Source organism: Scatophagus argus, chromosome 7, assembly GCF_020382885.2.
Source record: "Scatophagus argus isolate fScaArg1 chromosome 7, fScaArg1.pri, whole genome shotgun sequence".
Taxonomy (NCBI): domain Eukaryota; kingdom Metazoa; phylum Chordata; class Actinopteri; family Scatophagidae; genus Scatophagus; species Scatophagus argus.
Genome location: NC_058499.1, coordinates 17,667,435 through 17,684,737, shown reverse-complemented (window position 1 = coordinate 17,684,737; position 17,303 = coordinate 17,667,435). Strand labels below are relative to the sequence as shown.

At 40.9% G+C, this 17,303-nt stretch overlaps 1 protein-coding gene across 2 annotated transcripts in view; it reads left to right on the top strand.

Moving 5' to 3' along the window:
* The first annotated feature begins 606 nt into the window (after positions 1–606).
* The window catches only part of abcc8 (ATP-binding cassette, sub-family C (CFTR/MRP), member 8), a 52,423-nt gene continuing 35,726 nt past the window's right edge, over positions 607–17,303 (top strand). Inside the window, exons 1-7 of one of the 2 annotated variants that reach the window (XM_046394677.1) lie at positions 607–881; positions 3,804–3,966; positions 6,880–7,021; positions 8,170–8,291; positions 9,682–9,848; positions 11,983–12,225; positions 15,320–15,508. In XM_046394677.1, the coding sequence (XP_046250633.1) occupies positions 861–881; positions 3,804–3,966; positions 6,880–7,021; positions 8,170–8,291; positions 9,682–9,848; positions 11,983–12,225; positions 15,320–15,508 (1,047 nt within the window). In that variant the 5' untranslated portion in view covers positions 607–860. The remainder of the gene's footprint in view (positions 882–3,803; positions 3,967–6,879; positions 7,022–8,169; positions 8,292–9,681; positions 9,849–11,982; positions 12,226–15,319; positions 15,509–17,303) is intronic. The other variant, XM_046394676.1, reaches the window with a different exon arrangement.

Below are 17,303 nucleotides of genomic sequence, written 5' to 3'. Positions count from 1 at the left end.
TGTACAATTTCTTCAAACTTGTGCAAAGTGGATTAGAAATATTCTCAAAGGAGCTTGAGGTAAACAAAGATGCCCTCCCGTATCATGACTTTGCTCACGGTTTTCTCCTGTCTGCTGTTTTTACCGGTTCTGCATCGACTTACTTCAAGCATGGGGAGCCATGCAGTTTTGTAATTAAATGTCCACAGGGGGCAACAGTGCTCCTTGAATACCAAGCTACTCATTGAACATGAGAGACACAGCTGAGTCCAAAATCTAAATCTAAATCTAATCTAATCTAATCTAAATGAACCTGAATATCATTAGAGGGACCTGGATCAGATTTATTCTCAGAGTTAATTATGACAAATGTCCATTTCTTTAGTCATCATCAATGAAAAAGAAACCAGAGAAGCCGAGCGTGTGAAGCTTTTCTGTGCAGCATCTCTCTTCACTGTTACATAACCGATCTGTGCAGTAATCCACTGTCGGTTCATGATGGCATACGTGACTGCTGTCCGCTGCGCGTTTCAGCGTCGCATCGACCGGTTCTGATGACCGCCCCCCCCACACACCCAGCTCCCCTCCTCGCCTATCGGTTCATGACAGAGAGAGGAGGCCTTGGGTGGAAGATCAGCCGTCTTCTTCACCTTCCTCCTCCTCCTCGGTACCCGGGTTCAGCACCGTGGACAGCTCTCCCCGCCTCCAACCTTTAAACCACCGCCTGCGGTTGGGTGGCCACTTGTCAAACAAAGTAGGACAGCGACAAGTTTGAGCACATGAGAGATCTGGGAGACTTTTGCACCTTTTCTTATTTTTGACATCCAGGAGACGGATGTGACAGGGCTGAGGATCGTTTTGGGACACGCCGCTGAAACACCATGATCTCACGATATAAACCGGTAAGTGATGCTGGCTGTGTCACCTGGTCATTCACTCAGATCGATACTTTGTCTTTGAATAGTAAGATGCACTGCTCTCTTGGCTTTTCTGCAGCATGCACAGCATAGTGCTGGCGTCACGAAGCGTCCCCCAGTTACACTAACATAATAATATATGTATTTTCATTTGAATACATAATTTTACAGATCCGGGTTGGATGCAGAAACTAATGAGGTCATGTCAGTCACAGTTGGTCAAGGAATCTTTCTGTCCACCCTGATGGGATCATAAGAGGATCCCTGGGATTCATTCTGGACAAATTACAGGAGAGTGTGAAATACTGGATGTGCTGGTTTCGCGGCCGCCCTGCTGCATTGTGGAAACACGTTCTCACAGCCACATGGAGGGCATTTTTATAAAAGATGAGCTGAAACACAGTCAGTGCCTCCCTCCGCTTTCGTTCTCTGAGTAGGTGAGAGAGAGAGACCTGTACAAGATAGATTCACATAGAAACATGATTCATCACTCGCCTCTTACCCTCACTTTACTCCCACACACCAGCAAAATGTTGGCATCTGTCAGTATCTGTTGTTATATATGACGTTATATGGATATGACTAATGTCACTACATAACAGTGAAGTTGTTTTGGGGTTGTTCTGATCTTTAATGATTTTAAACATGCATTGCTCCTTATTTTTACCATAAGCCCTGCAGCTGTGTAATCCAGTCTTAAGTTCCTGTTGTTCAAATGTTATTTTTTCATTTCTAAGAGTCTCTTTGAGTGGCTGCTGCTCTTTCACTCATCCTCTTTTATTCTACACACACTAATGCTTCAACTCTCCCCAGGCAATGCAGTGATGGACAGGGCTAATCTCTGATGTAGGCCACTGCAGAACTAGAACTTGGCCAGTTATCCCAGCTGCATGATAAGATGTTTATCTTTGGCTGAGGCATTGGTGCTGGAAGTATATTCCAAGATGAAATCCATTCTCATTCAGTTGGTGAAGAATCTTCTGATAGATCTCGTTGGTCTGTGATTAACAGATTAATGATTGTTTGTGGACACATTAGTCTCCTTAGCTTAATGTATCCAAAACGCTGTGCTGTCAGTTGGTGTGAGTATAGTTAACGTGTGACAGGAAGTGAGTAGACACGACTGTCTTTGCTTTGAACTCCTCGTCTTGGATGTTGAAAGGAAAGATTAAGTGGAGCTTCCTCATTTTCAGCCATACCTATTGTCTCTTTTCTATACATGTTATTGCTTCCAAAAAGCCCTTTGATCTTCAATGAATATCAGAACTGCACAATTTCCCTACTGCAGCCTCTTACAAGATGAAAGGTTTAAATAGGTTCATATTGCCACCATCGCTCCAGACTTATCCAAACCTTTCTATTCTGCCTGTTTTATATATGAAGCTACACCACATGTATATTTATGTCCCATTCAGCTTTGTGTCTTGCTTTGCAATATTCCACTTAGACCAGTGCGATGTGGAAACTTGAAGCCTCCTGTGCATAAACACTGTTGCACTCTGGTTTATATTTATAGATTCTGGATTTTTAATGGAAGAGAAGTAGTACATGTCATTTCAAAGATTCTAACAAGATAATTAAGCTTTTTTGTGAAGAGAATATACCGGATAGGTTTTTATTCAAAGTGAAGTGAAAGTGAAACTTTTATACAGATTAAACATGTCGGTATTTAATGTTATTGTGAGAACAGGACCACATTTTCATAACAACTTAAGAACTGATGATTACATGATCTTTCACTGTAGTTTTGTATTACAGGGTGCCTGTGTGTGTAAACACTAGTGTTAACTGCTCATTACATTTAAGCTTATCTATTTTGCGTTATTACATGAGGGTCGCGATGACATAGATTGAATTAAGCGCAAATCATTTTAACCACCAAGAAAAGGCCATCAGTCTGTTGCCATTTATACATGGATTATCAAAATCTGCTGTCATGTGGCTCTTTGCTGATCCCTCTGAGCAAGTCAGCTGCTCTGTGGCTGCAGCGGGATCTCTCCCTGCAGGAGCAGTCGCACAGTGCATCCATCCTGGAAATTGATTAATATTTCATGGCTCGATTTTTCATGTGTGCAGCCTAGTTATTGACTCACCACATTGCTCTTTCTTAATTTAAAGCGCTTGTAGGTAGAGTTATGTAATTCCTGGAAACGTGGTGCTGGGATTTAGATTAGAGCGCTTGCTCATGCTTCACACGTACCTTTGTGTGACGTTTGCGCTGCTCGTTCAGCAGCTGTTGCCCCCTTCTCTGTCCGCTCTCTCTCTCTCTCTCCTCTTCATTCACGGCTCCCTCCTGCCCTCGCCCCCCTACCTTTAGCGGCTCTGTAGCTCAGTCCTCCACCCTTCCTGCACATTCTGCGCCCTCTTCTCTCTTCTTCCAAGGTCGACTTTGAGCTCTCGTCTGCAAAGAGACAGGAATAGCAGGTGCACTGCAGAATGCCACCGCTGCTCTCGCTGTATGTGCCTGCTTGTATGTGTGAACATGACTGAATACATTCCAGTGGAGCTGTGCAGCGCCGTGCACAAGTGAAGCTTCAGTTTCGGAGGATGTCTGAGGACTACAGGCAGATGGGACGCAGATGTATCTCACCAGCATGGCCGGGAAAGCTGCTTAGACTGTCGGAGAAGAGAGGGATCTGCACCTGTCAGTGACTGCCTCTGACCTCTTCTCCCTCCTTCTCTGTTTGCCTCTGTCTCCTCTCTTTCCTTGGATCTGATATTTGGGAACTGGATTCAAGAGGGAGCAGGAAGGAGGTCACTTTGGGAATTTCCAGAATCTACTGATCTAGCATCAGCGTTCCTTTTGGAAATACGACATGCTCTGAGAGCCTATGTTTAAAATCTCTTTGTCTTTCCTTTGTCTCTGCTCCTCCTCCTCCTCCTTTTCCTCCGGCCGGTTTCCTGCAGAGTCCTGGTTCCACCATGTCCTTGGCATTCTGTGGGAATGAGAATAACTCGGCAGCCTACAACGTGGACGGTGGGGTTCTGAATAACGGCTGTTTCCTGGATGCGCTCAATGTGGTGCCACACGTCTTTCTCCTCTTCATCACCTTTCCTATCCTCTTCATCGGTGAGTGTTGCTGGGAGGTGAGGTCCTCAGCCTCCTCATGCACAACACCTTCCTGCACAGATCACACACCCAGCACACACACACTCAAATGTGTCAGTGCAACTTCAGGAGGGGAAGCTTAAATGTGTTATCTGCACACTTTAATACACTTAAAGGGGCAGTTTAGCCCAAAATTATAAAAATACATATTTTTCCTCCTATAGTGCTATTTATCCATCTGTATTGTTTTGGTTCCCACAGGCTTTGTTTTTAGCACATAGGAACTATTTTCTCTCTACTGAACTACACTGCATGACAGCGCAGAAGGAAAAATGCATCTCGTCATGGACAAAAGGCAACTGCTTATGACAATGCAGGATATAAATATTAGCTAGTTAGCTGCCTTAGTTAGCTTCATTGGCTAATTCACTGTTTTCATTCTGGTGACACGAAAGAAAATAGTTCTTGCGTGAAAATGCTCACAACAGTGTCTGTGGACGCCCTCTAATTCTGCTATATGTTAGAGAGAAGGGAGGCATCTCTACAGCTGATATGTGTTGCCACATTTTGGAGACAAAACAATCTGTGGATGATAACCTCACAAGTAAGAAGGAAAATATGTTTGGTTTTTTTGTGTTGGTAGTTGTATAGCCAAGAGTAGAAACATGATTCTCCTGAGCGTGGCAGCACACAAGAACATATTTCTTGAGACTTTCTTTATGTTTCTTGATCCTTCTTCTTCTTCTTGTGACTCTTCTGATGAAATGTAGTGCACAGGGGCAGATGTCACCATGCTGGCGTTAGGTTACACCTCCTCTGCTCCCCTTCCTGGCTGCTGGCCATTCTATTAGTGTCACCATCAGTGTGTAGCAGAGCAGCTCTTCGTTGCTGCACACACTCTGCGTCTGCAGTCACACATACTCTCGCCTCATCATCTGTCCTCTGATGTCAACGTGTGTTTGTGTGTAAGTGTAAGTGACTGATATTTGAAAGCAGTTGGAGCCTTTTTTGTCAAATACGACAACACTCTGTCTCACCATGTGACTGGTTTGACAGTGACTCTGTGTTCCTGTTGTTCACTGAAGATGCAACCTGCCTTATTATGTCCAACACAAAGAGACATTGTCTTCCTTAGTAGCACACATACTCCAAATTCATTCCATTTTGCTTGTTTCTGAAATCACGTCTGTGCATGCTTACATGTCTGCAGGTATTGACACATTTTTCAAAGTTTTGTTTGTTTGTGATTTGTGTGTTTCAAGGTGTTTAAAGTAAGCTTTTCCATTATATGTGCTTGGATGACAAGCCCTCTTCTGTGGCAATTCTTCTCTGTCTGTCTGTCTGTCTGTCTGTCTGTTTGCTTGTTTGTCAGTTAGTCTGACAGCTCGTGGATGAACTAATGACATTCATGAACCCTAAAGTGAATTGTAATCATTTGGTGATCCTTTACCTTTGTAACTAGCCTAGTAACCAATACTTGGTTTAGAAAAGGCAGCTTTATTGAAGAGCACATTTCATTACAAAGAAATTAATTGTGCTTTATATAAAAAAGACATAAAAACATCAAGCATATGCAACACAGACCCCCACAAAATGGTAAATACAACATATGTTTATACAGACCACACCGACATTGTTCATAGACCTGATAAAACAGACCAGTTTGAAGTTTAGCTTTAAATATAGATGCAGTTGTTATAGATCACACCTCATGAGGCTGAAGTGCAGGTGCATACTAACTAAGACACCTTTACCAGCTCCTGATCCTATTCTGGGTGCACCCAAAAAGCCAGGGTCTGAAGACCTTCATGGTATTATACTCAATTGGCAGGTCCAAAACATATTGGGAAGCTGAACCATTTAGTGCCTTAAAAACCAATAAAAGGATTTTAAATTAATTCCTTGTTGAACAGGAAGCCAGTAAAGTGATTTAAGTGTTGGAGTGATGGGATGTTTTCTTGTGCCAGTAAGAAGTCTAGCACCTGAATGATATTCCCATCAGCCCCATTAGCATGTTAACATTGTCTTTTCTACAGTCTCACAGAGATGCTAACATGGCTGTAAACCAGCTATTTGTCTTGTCTTGTTCAGAAGAATCACAAGGTTGTGTTTGCCTCCATGAATGTTTTTGTTTTTTTTTATTTTTAAGCCGCCAGGAAATTAATGTAAGTCTATGTAATGTGACCAGAAGTAATGGAAACAAGACCTGTGTGTATCTGTGTGTGTGTGCGTGTGAGATTGCCAGACTGTGCCAACACTTCATAGAGATAAACTGCCCAACAGGGAAGGTGCCAACAGCAGAGGTGTCAGTAACATAATTTGAACAGCAGAGATGTGTTTTATGGCAGCAATAACTCACAATAATTACATTTGTAATTTGATGACTGAGTCGTTGTTATAGTACAGTCTGAATTGAAAAAAAAAGTAAAGTGAAGGACAAAAGTTGCAGCTACAAAAAGAGCCAAAACAATTGACTGTAAGGTGTAAGTCCAGCTGCTGTCCAGCCACTCTCACTCACTTGCCTGCCAAGCACTGAGCAAAGTAATGAAGGTGATTACAAACTGGTTTCCTGAACTGTGAATAGTTAACAGACTCTGGCAGGCTGCCATTACCCCCAGCAGATCCATCCTTTGAGCTTCCCTTCTGTTAGTCATCCAGTCTTGCTTATGCATATGAGAGCACTTTGTCATGATGTTCAAGGTTCCACTGGGAGCAGTAAGCACTAAATCAAGACTGTTTACTGCGTTGCTTTTTAAATTATGATTAATTTTCAAGCCAATTCACAGTCACTGATACAATATCTAGATTTGTCAATCTTTACGTTATCTGATTCTGTGCAGATGATTTGATGAGTCTGTTTTCTTTTCCTGCCCCTGACTGTGTATTTAAAGTGACACAGAGCTGATAATTTTCATTTCCTGTCTCCTGTTTGAGGCTGGGGCAGCCAGAGTTCAAAGGTCCATATCCACCACAGCACCTGGCTTCACTTTCCTGGTCACAACCTGCGCTGGCTGCTCACTTTTGTCCTGCTCTTCATCCTCGTCTGCGAGATTGCAGAGGGCATCGTCTCTGATGGGTACGAACTTCTGACAAAGATGATGTGACCATAAGTTTCTATCAACAATCATTTGAAAAAAATGTATTCATTTACTAACCTTTGAAAGTTCCTGTTACTCATTTTACAATGAATCTCAAGACCACAGTGTATGTATTGTATGATGAACAGATAAAACCAGCAATGATCCACACTGTAGTTTTTTGCCATTTCTGCTTCATTGTTGTGTGACAGTATTACTGATTTAAAATTATCATCTAATCAGAAGCTATTTTACACCTGGGATGGCAGGTGGATACAATCATCTGCAATTAACACTTACATATTTTTTACTTGATATTTCATGTCCATAGTTGTGTGAGGGAGACAGTAGTAATGTGCAGTGGTCTGCTGCGAAGCCGGAGAGAGTGAAGCTCTGTACACTGTCTTATCTTACTAACAAATGGCGTGGAGATTGCTGCCAACCAAGGAAATGAGTTACATTTGGCAGTGCCAGTGGTGTTTTGGCTGAGCTTTTTCAGCCACGCAATATAAAACCATTAAACTTGCACCAATAACGCTCCAGTGAAGCTCTGCCATAAAAATGCCAATATGGACGTATTTCCAGTATGTTTGGTCTTCCACCACCTTCCAACTCAGCATCTGTTTCTAAACCTGCTTGCTCATGAGCTTGTTGCTGAAGTAAATGTGAGCTTACATGTCACAAAGAGGCACTAATGCAGGGAGTCCATGTGTAACAGGGTCCAGTAAACACTCACGATGACTGTTTATCAGCCATTTCTGCAGACTGGAGGCGGTTGACTGCATTTGAGTAATTGTTACTGAAGTGAAGAGAAGAGCTCTCCATCTGTTTGCTACTTCACTGGGCTTTTCACACTGACTTCAGTACAGTGAAGAGCTTGACGTGGTTGTTTATGTCTCTCTGTGAGGGTCTCTGTGTGTGTAGTACATGCTTAATGAAGCACCTGCCAAATGTGTTTTTTTATTTACAGGTTCATCACTTCTACATCCACTATGTAATGACATGAATGTAAAAAAAGACAGAATAAGTAGCCACAGTGGTTAGTGAGCTAACCTGATGTTCATGGTACTTTGGCTCATCAGTGTTATACATTTGTATCATTTTGTACTTACACTGTTTTTCTCCTGTATCTGATGTTCATTTGCAGGTTCAGCCAATCCCTCCATCTTCACCTGTACATGCCTGCAGGTCTGGCCTTCATGGCTGGCATCACCTCTATTATCTACTATCATAACATTGAGACCTCCAACTTCCCCAAATTACTAATAGGTACAGTAATCTAACCTTCAGCTTTGTTCATTCGTATGTTTTCCTTTACTTACTGAGGTTTACTGAATACAAATCTTTAAGACTGCACCCCCTCATAGCTTTCACTGTTGGTCTCTGGGTAGGATCATCTCTGGGTCAGGATTTCAAGGTTTTTGTAGAGTGATTTCTGTATTATTAGTGGAATTTGAAGTCTTAAGAAAACATTGTTGAATAGTGATAAGGACTTGTAATGCCTGGATTAATCAAAGAATGCAATAAAAAACTGACCCTTGTTAATCCTTTGAACTTTTAGGATTCAAATTTCATGATCTCTTCAGGATTATATAATTCTACAACATGGCAACAGCAACAATGCAACAATGCACATTACCTTCTGATAAGATTGCAAAATGATTGAGGGCAATATCATCTAGTGTAATTGTATTTCTCTGGGAAGATATTAATTGTCCCCTTTCATTAAGAAAATGAGTTTCAGGTAAAATAATCTTTGTTTTAATATAATTTGCATGTGGTTATTTTTATCATTATTTATTTTTATTACGATCTGTAAGAATCAATAAATCATGCCCATGGTTTTCTTGTAAAATAAGAAATACATCAGAACATTGACTGCTTGTTTTTATCTATTTGCAAAGGCACCGATGACCTTTGTTTCACATCAACATCACCATTCACCTCAGGCCATTAGTTTATGTCATTTAACTCCTATGTTTGCTCCTGTAATGATCGCCATGTTGTTTCTCTTGGACTGTTAGCTTTCCATTTCTCCTCATGCATCATTAAATCATGTGTGTTCATCTCACGATGCTTTACTCTCTAGTCCCATCACGTCGCTGAGCCGCCTTTGCCTTTCAGGTCTCCATATCACAGCCAGCCTCTCAAGGGAAGTGGCAGAGCAGCGCTGGGTTCATCATTGCATGAACAGAAATGAATCCTATAAATCTGGACCCTGCTATTCACCTACATGCTGCCACATAATGAGCCTGCAGCAGAGTCAGAGTGGAGGGTCTTGTTACCATCACTGTTATGTTTCCCTCACAGTTCTCATTTTTTATTGCTGTTTTCCGAATCGGCCTGTCAGTATTTCCCCTTAGACACACATTGCTGACTTGTTGCTGTTGACATCTGAGGGGAAAAGACAAGGCAGCAGAGGGTGGTGAAAAAAAGGAGAGATACAGTAAATTATAGTTAATTGTTAAAAGGACAAGAAAACAAGAGATTAAATAAACTTGCTCAAATTCAACATTGCTCAAATCCAGTTTCAGATAAACTGGTTTAGTACTGGTGACAAACATTACATTTCTAGCATAGTCTGACTTCATTTGGACTATATATCTTTTGGCTTGTCTAATGATTTGCTGTTTCTCTGATCACTGCTAAACCTCCTCAGCCCTGTTGATCTACTGGGTGCTGGCCTTCACCATGAAGACCATCAAGTTTGCCAAGTACACCGAGCACGGCATCGGCCCCCGGCAACTACGCTACTGCATCACTGGACTGCTGGTGCTGCTGTATGGGCTCCTACTAGCTGTGGAGATCAATGTCATCCTGGGCAGGGTGAGTGTGTGTGTGTGTGCTTGTGTGGTCACGTGCGTGCAGTCATGTGTAGAGCCATCTGATTGGTTGGCTTCAGTCACCTCTCCTTCTTTTAGTCTGAAATGCAAACGGCTCCAGTTGGTCAGTGATCAAAGTTACCCAGGGTGAGTTTAAAATAGATTCAAATCCAGTGATGCTACATGTTTGTTTTTCCATGTCACTACATGCTGAGTTAGGAAAGTCACGTTCTTGTTGATGTATGTGAAAGCGGTGATAGCACCTTTGGAAGACAGTAAAAATACTGCCCAATGAAACCTGCTTCTTTTGAATGTCAGCAGACAATATGATGTTGGGATAATGTAACATGCCTGTTTCAAAAGTGTTACAGTATTATTTTAAATCCCTACATTTCTTCACTTAGTTTTATTGAAAGTGATAATTTGAGTAAAATATACTAATCACTTTTTACATTAAAAATCTGTAGAAAGAAGCCAAAAAACTTGGTTGCCTAAAGAAAATGCAACAAGCGTCTACAGCCACTCTGGTAACCCATGAGACGGCACTTGAGACACAGCAGTGCTTTTACCTAAATGTTAGTGTGCTAATATGCTGATGCTTGACAGATATTTTCTTTATCATGGACACCATCTTAGTTTAGTATGCTAGTGTGCCAACATTTGCTAATTAGCACTAAATAACTGGTGGGAATGTAATTAGTTTCACATGTATAACATTTAGTCTTGAATGAAACCTGAATGAAAGGTCCAGGGATGCTGTGATATTTCAGTCTGGACCAAAGTGATGAACCAACTGACAGACTGACATCCATCCACAGAGCCATGCTGCTAGAATTTTTTATTTTATTTTTTTTTAAAAAGATGATTGCATTGAAGGCAAAGGTCAAGTTGTCTCAGCTTTATGAAACAGACGATAAGAGCCTCTGGCTGCCATCTGGCTCATACCTGTTGAAATGTGTATCAGTCCACTGACAAATTAAACTGACTGAAATGGGATTAACAATATCTGTGAAAATGATTCTGAGAGGAGTCAATTTTTTGTTTCTTTTTTTATTTGACTTTGTTGTAGTGATTGCACAGCAAACCAGCCATGGGTGCTTCTTTTTATTATTCAGTTTTTGACATTTTCCCTTTTACTCTTTTGTGACAGTTACCTACAACAGATAAAATGCCACTCTTATATACACTCTGGACAGCTCAGAGGGTGTTTGTCTCTGTTAACCTCTGCACTGAGCACACATCTATTACTGAATCTCACTCTGCGAACAGCAAACAAAGGGATTCCACCATCATGCCTGGCACTCAGTCTATTGAAGTGCACTGACTAAACATTCGAGTATTTTTACTGGATCATGGTTATGAAGTACATTTAGCAGTGCATTTTAAAGGAAGACTTTAATAGAAATGATCAGAACATATCTTTGTAAATGTATTGTTATAATTAGATATTACTGAAGTGATTTGTGTGCATCACATTTTCATCACTTACTAATCCTTCCTTTTGGTTAATCAGATTTAATTAATACACTACAAAACATGATTTTGCAAAAAATAATTGGTGAATATTATTGTTGTCTTGACCCATTTTCAAACAAAACCTTGAAAACAGAATAGAATGATGTTCATAAATAGTGTTATTTGGATGCTGTAATTCATTCGTCACTGACCCAGTTTTCATAAAACCATCCCACTGACTGTTCTTCACTGTTCTGTCTTTATATAATATATTCTGAAGCTAAATTTCACTGCACCACTTGTGTGTTCTGTTGACTTTTCATAACTGTAAAAGCTGTAGTCTGATGACTGCGAAAGCAGAACATTCACATTAAATATTAAGCTTTACTAAGATTCAGCAATTGCTATAGTGATGACAGATTACCTGTAATTAACAGAGGCAGTTTATCTTTCAGCAGTTATAATTAATCCAGTTAATAATAGTGTGTTAAACTGTCATATGCATTGTGTTGCAGCTCTGACAGGCACTATAGAGAAAACTATAGCCATTAATTCCATAGATATTGTCACAAGTGAGTCAGTGGTTGCACTAGAATCATCCTCGGTCTTCAGGTCATTGCAGATGACACAGAGAGCTAAATAATAAATCAAACTTGTCTGTTTGTCCCTCCCTCTCTTCACAGCGCTACATGTGCTTTGCCAACCCGACCGAGGTGAAGCCCCCCGAGGACCTTCAGGACCTCGGCGTTCGTTTCCTGCAGCCCTTCGTCAACCTGTTGTCCAAAGCCACTTACTGGTGGATGAACACCTTCATCACCTCCGCTCATAGACGACCCATCGACCTCAAGGTTATCGGCAAACTGCCCATCGCAATGAGGGCCCTCACAAACTACATGAAGCTACGCAAGGCCTTTGAAGACCAGAAGGTTTGTGTACCTTTTGTTTGCTGTTGGTTTGGATTGTTGTCTGGTGCCTGAATCATGAAAGGACACACAGTTCACATTAAACATTAATTCAGTCGACAAAAGGTAACAGTGTTAAAAGCAAATGTTAAATGAATATGCTGTGCTATTTTCCACAATGCGCATTCGCAAAGAAACTGAGCCCCAAGTTTAGTATCTGTTTTCGCTGTGCTTCTTGAGATTTGAGATCTTGTAAACATGTGACAAAAATCAAAGGCCTCACTCAGATTCTTGCGTCAGTGGTGTTGAATAAATGATTGTGGATTTTTCTGCGGTGCAAATGGCAAAAGAAAATTAATGGAAGATGATCTGCAACACAATTTTGCAAAAAGTGAGTGTTAATTCTGGGCTGTTTCTCCGTTCCATCAGTTCTAGTTTCTGTATCTAGCAAATGTCTGCACGTTGAGGGTCCTTGTGTTATTTTAAGATGACGTATTTGGACCAAACCAGATTAACAAATACGAAAAATCTCTCTCTTTCCAAATGTGATTATTATCATCAACTTAGATCGCCCACTCTAAGACACAAATCAAGTTTTAAATTTAGAATTTTGGTTTGGCTCCGTATTGCCCCACTTCACTTTTTTAAGTCCACTTGTCTTAACATCTTGTGTCTGCGATGCATGAAGTGATCTGGGAATCTTGAATACTTCTTTTTAATACTTCTTGATACAGCTGTTCTCATAAAAGCGTTGATCTCTGTCCCATGATGACTCAGCCCTGCTGAAGTGGGACCGTTAAAGTTCACTCAGACGTCACAGAGATGATTAGTCAATAGTAAACAGAGAAATGTCACACTGCCCTTAAACATACACGCATGTACTCATGTTTAAACTCATTATTCTTAGTCCTGTAAAGTTGATGAAAGTTTATTCTGAAAAACATAAGCAAAAAATTCACACTGTCCAATGTTTTTGATTAAAGTCTGGTCATTTCTCTTGTTTTGCTTTGCATTAGTGTATACAGTGGGGGGCTTTTAATATTTGTTCTCCTCATATATGCAATGGAGGAGGAGAAAATAGGGTACCACAGTGGCTTAGTGATTCCAACCTGCTGGTCAGCTCAGGTCCGTTACATGCTCATCAATAGATTAGCAGTGATCTGGTGGTTCCATTTCCTGTCCTCATGGTGAAGTGCCTTTGAGCAAACTCTTGATTATCCTGGTTCGCAAACTCTGAATCATTTCCAATTTGCACAACAATGAAGTGGTGGCTAAACAAAGTAAAACCAAAATGGAAATTCAGTGTGATTATCAAACTCACTACATACTCATTTATAAATGAGAAAATGTTGTTCCAAAATGTAATAGCTACCATTTGAGCGCCGCAGAACATGTCCTCCTGAGAGCTTAGATAATTAAACTTTTTCAGTTCCTCTTTTGGTGAAACTGATACCTGGGCAAGTTTAAAATACATCGAATCAAAATTCCTACAAGGACATATGATATGATGATTTTGATAATGTAGTACATTTAGTAGAGAACTGAACAGTCTGATGAAACAGATTTAGTCCCTTCTGTCTTTTTGCACTCTGAGGGTCACTGCTCTTGCCCTGAGGCGGTGTTCTTCCTGTCTTATTAATGCAGTCCAAACTGTTTCGTTGTGTTTTTCCTTCTTTCGTCTCTCTCACTCTGTCGCACTTTTGGAGCACGTGTCAGGGGTCGGAGGTGAAGGGCCTCCTCTACAGGGTCATTGTTTTCCAGTGTTTGGAAGGTCACAGATATTCGTCACTGCTGCGTGTGCGTCCGGTGTGAACACAACCCCACTTCCTTCCGGCAGGAGTGAGGGATGAGAGAGACTGAGAGATCCCAGTGGAGAGGAGGTGGTGGTGGTGGATGGGGGGTGGGGGGCATTTAGTGGAGAGCTTGGAGGCACCGGGTCGTTCCCATTCTACTGTGAACGAGGCGACATCCTGACCCCTGCGGGGGTGAAAGCACTGCACTTCATGGGAAGCTAGTTTCACTCTGCGTATGGGAGAATGAAACGTCCTCCTTCTGTCTTGTTTGAATCCAAGGTAGAAAGATGTGTGTGTTTAGTTTGCATGTGGGTGTGTGTATGTGTGATGCACGCAATGACATGCTTTGTATGAATGCTGAAGTCCAATATGAGCTTGAATGGAAAGATGAAGGCACATGATAATAGTCACGTCTGTTCTCACAGTTCTGAGAATGACTCATGTTCACACACACACACACACACACACACACACACACACACACACACACACACACACACACACACACACACACACAATGAAAATGTTATGGGAGTGTTTACTGCACTGTGATATTCCAGATGTTTTCCTCTGATCATCATTATTTTGACGCATTAAACCAAGCTGTCACGTTGTTTGTGAAGCTAATATATTTTGGACATTATTAATCAGTGTAAAAGAAGATCAGTCGCTCTTGACTGCCTCTTTACTCTCTTTACATTCTTGCATTTACTCTGATATAGAGCAACAGTGGTCTAACAAGTCAAAGTAATTTTTAATGCCTTAAGATTTTCTTTGGTGATTTGAAGGGATCTGAAAACACTAAATCTGTACTTGCTTGCCGTTTGCCACATTGCTGATGATGCAGCATTGGGGAGGACAGAAACCTTGAACTTGACCTCATTTTACATGTTTCTGTTGCAGTGGTGCTCCGTCTTTTCAGTTAAAGGTTTCAGTCCAGCTGTTCATTAGTTGTGTTTACGCAAATACTTCTTCTGGCTTTGTTAGAAGGCTGTACGGTCCCACCTGGTTTATCTTTCCTTTGTTGTGCTGCCAGTTGAGATCCACAGAGAAACAGTCGTGTATAATGTTTGGCGTTATGAATTGTCTATCCAAAAAAAATAACCACCCAGTTTACTCCTATCTTCAGCTGCAGCCATCATCATTACACAGATGAAGCAATATGTCACTGATGGTGATTTATATTTGTAATTTAGATTTTAGTAATCCAAGTTTGTTCAAGTAGACAAAACTGGATCTGAATGTGATTCATTTATCCTCCATGTATTCCCTCAGCACCCTGATATATTTCTGCCTCTGTCCCCTTTCTTTTTATGTTCCCTCAGAGGCCTCAGGGCATTGCACCCCAGGGCCCAAAGATGATCTGGCAGGCCTTGAGGAAAGCATTTGGCAGACCTCTGATCCTTAGCATCACATTCCGCTTCCTGGCCGACCTGCTGGGCTTCGCCGGTCCTCTCTGCATCTCTGGCATCGTCCACCACATCAGCAAGGACAACCGCACCATTCAGCAGCCGGTGAGGGTCAACCTTACTGCCACACACACGAGGATAACAAACTCTGTGGCTTCTTTATTGCTAGTTATTTGTGACCTTTATAATTTACATGAGTTTGTGTACAAAACTGCAGGTAGTGAATATGAAGAGAAATGCAGAGTTTGCATGTATTGTATAATTTTAAAGTTGTTTGAAAAATGATCATAGTGTTGCATAAATTATTCCAGTGGCATCAGTGAAATGAAATGGAAAAAAGTTGTCTCATCATTTGCTGTTTAAGTTTTGAAAGTTTCTCCAAAATCTTACAGTCACACTTTGTCATGTTTTCTTTATGACAAATCAACCATCACCTGCTTGTCATTTTATTTTCTGCTGTTTCTGCTGCTATTATTATTATTATTATTATTATTTTTCATCTCTTCATCAGTCACAGTTGTCAGTTTTTTTTCTCATAGTCCCCTCACAGACATCTTCAGTTTTACTTTCTTGGGATCTTTTTTTGTTTCATTTATGTATCACTACATCCTGTCTTAAAGGTCTTGAATATTTAATTTCAAATCTCAAGTGTGTTTGTATACAGTACAATGAAATACTCATGACAAAGCAGCACTAAAGTTGAAGTATCCTTTGCTATTATTATATATTAAGAGTTTAGCTCGTGATATAGTACTGTGTGGGTGTCTCAGTTCAGACCAGCACAGACAGAAATCTCATGAAATCGTGGGAAATGTGGGAAATTTTGTCATTGGGGCCTTTGATGTTTCTTTACAAATGGTAATCATAATTCATTCGTAATTATAATTCAAACTGTGACAGTGACATCTCTTGACAGAATGTATCTTGGCTCTGGTGTTGTTTTCACCATAGGTTTCACAGCAAAATGACACCTATCAGTGTGACCGGCAGAAACATCACAATTTTCATCTGCATTTGTTGAATCTTATTTGTAAGCCAGTGACACTTTTGTGCTGAAGCAGGAAACATGACGTCTAAGCGATGGTTGGTGTAGGAATTCTGGGTAAAATTCAGCTCTTTCTGATGAAATCTGTGGTGTAGAAATGGGAAAGCTGTCAAAGATAAACAGAAAAGTGAGACAGACATTCGGAAACAGACAAACACAGCTTCAGGCTCTTAAAGGTCACAGTTACAGTTTGTTGAGACGTTAATGATGCCCTCTCTATCCAATACACCTGCCCTGAAGGTGCACTAATTTAGTCCTCATCAAGTATTTATGAGCCTTATTGCTGCTGCCCTGTCTTGGTTTCTTAAATTCCACAGACGGCAGGCTGCCTTATCAGACAGCCACTCAGGCATCCATCTGAAAGAATAACTCTTCAATTATCCGTTTAAGATGCAAGCCAGTAGGATATCAAACTTAATTAGGAAATGGCACAAAGACTTGTCAAGCACTCCAAGAAAATGTCAGTTTGACTGAAGACTTGGAAATTTGCCTCTTAGTAAAACATCTAATGAGACTTCAGCAGGATCTTGTTCCCGGGTCTTTTAGAGTGAGAATTGTGTTTTTGAGAGTGGGATAAGAAAGAGCAGAGAAGGATTTCAAGGATAAGTGGATGTGGTTTTGAGGCACATTTCTAATCAATAATTTGTAATCTTTCGGGGGTTGTGGGGGTGATCCCTACCTGATGCAGAATTAATTTGTTCTTGAGGGAGATGCTGTATCCCATAACCGGGCCACATTCCTCTTTGGTTTCCACTCTCACATTATTAATATCAGCTGTGTGGTACACTCTGAGGGCTCCACTTCAGTTCGGTTTGATTGAATTTCTTATGAAATATTGTCATCTGCTGTGAAATG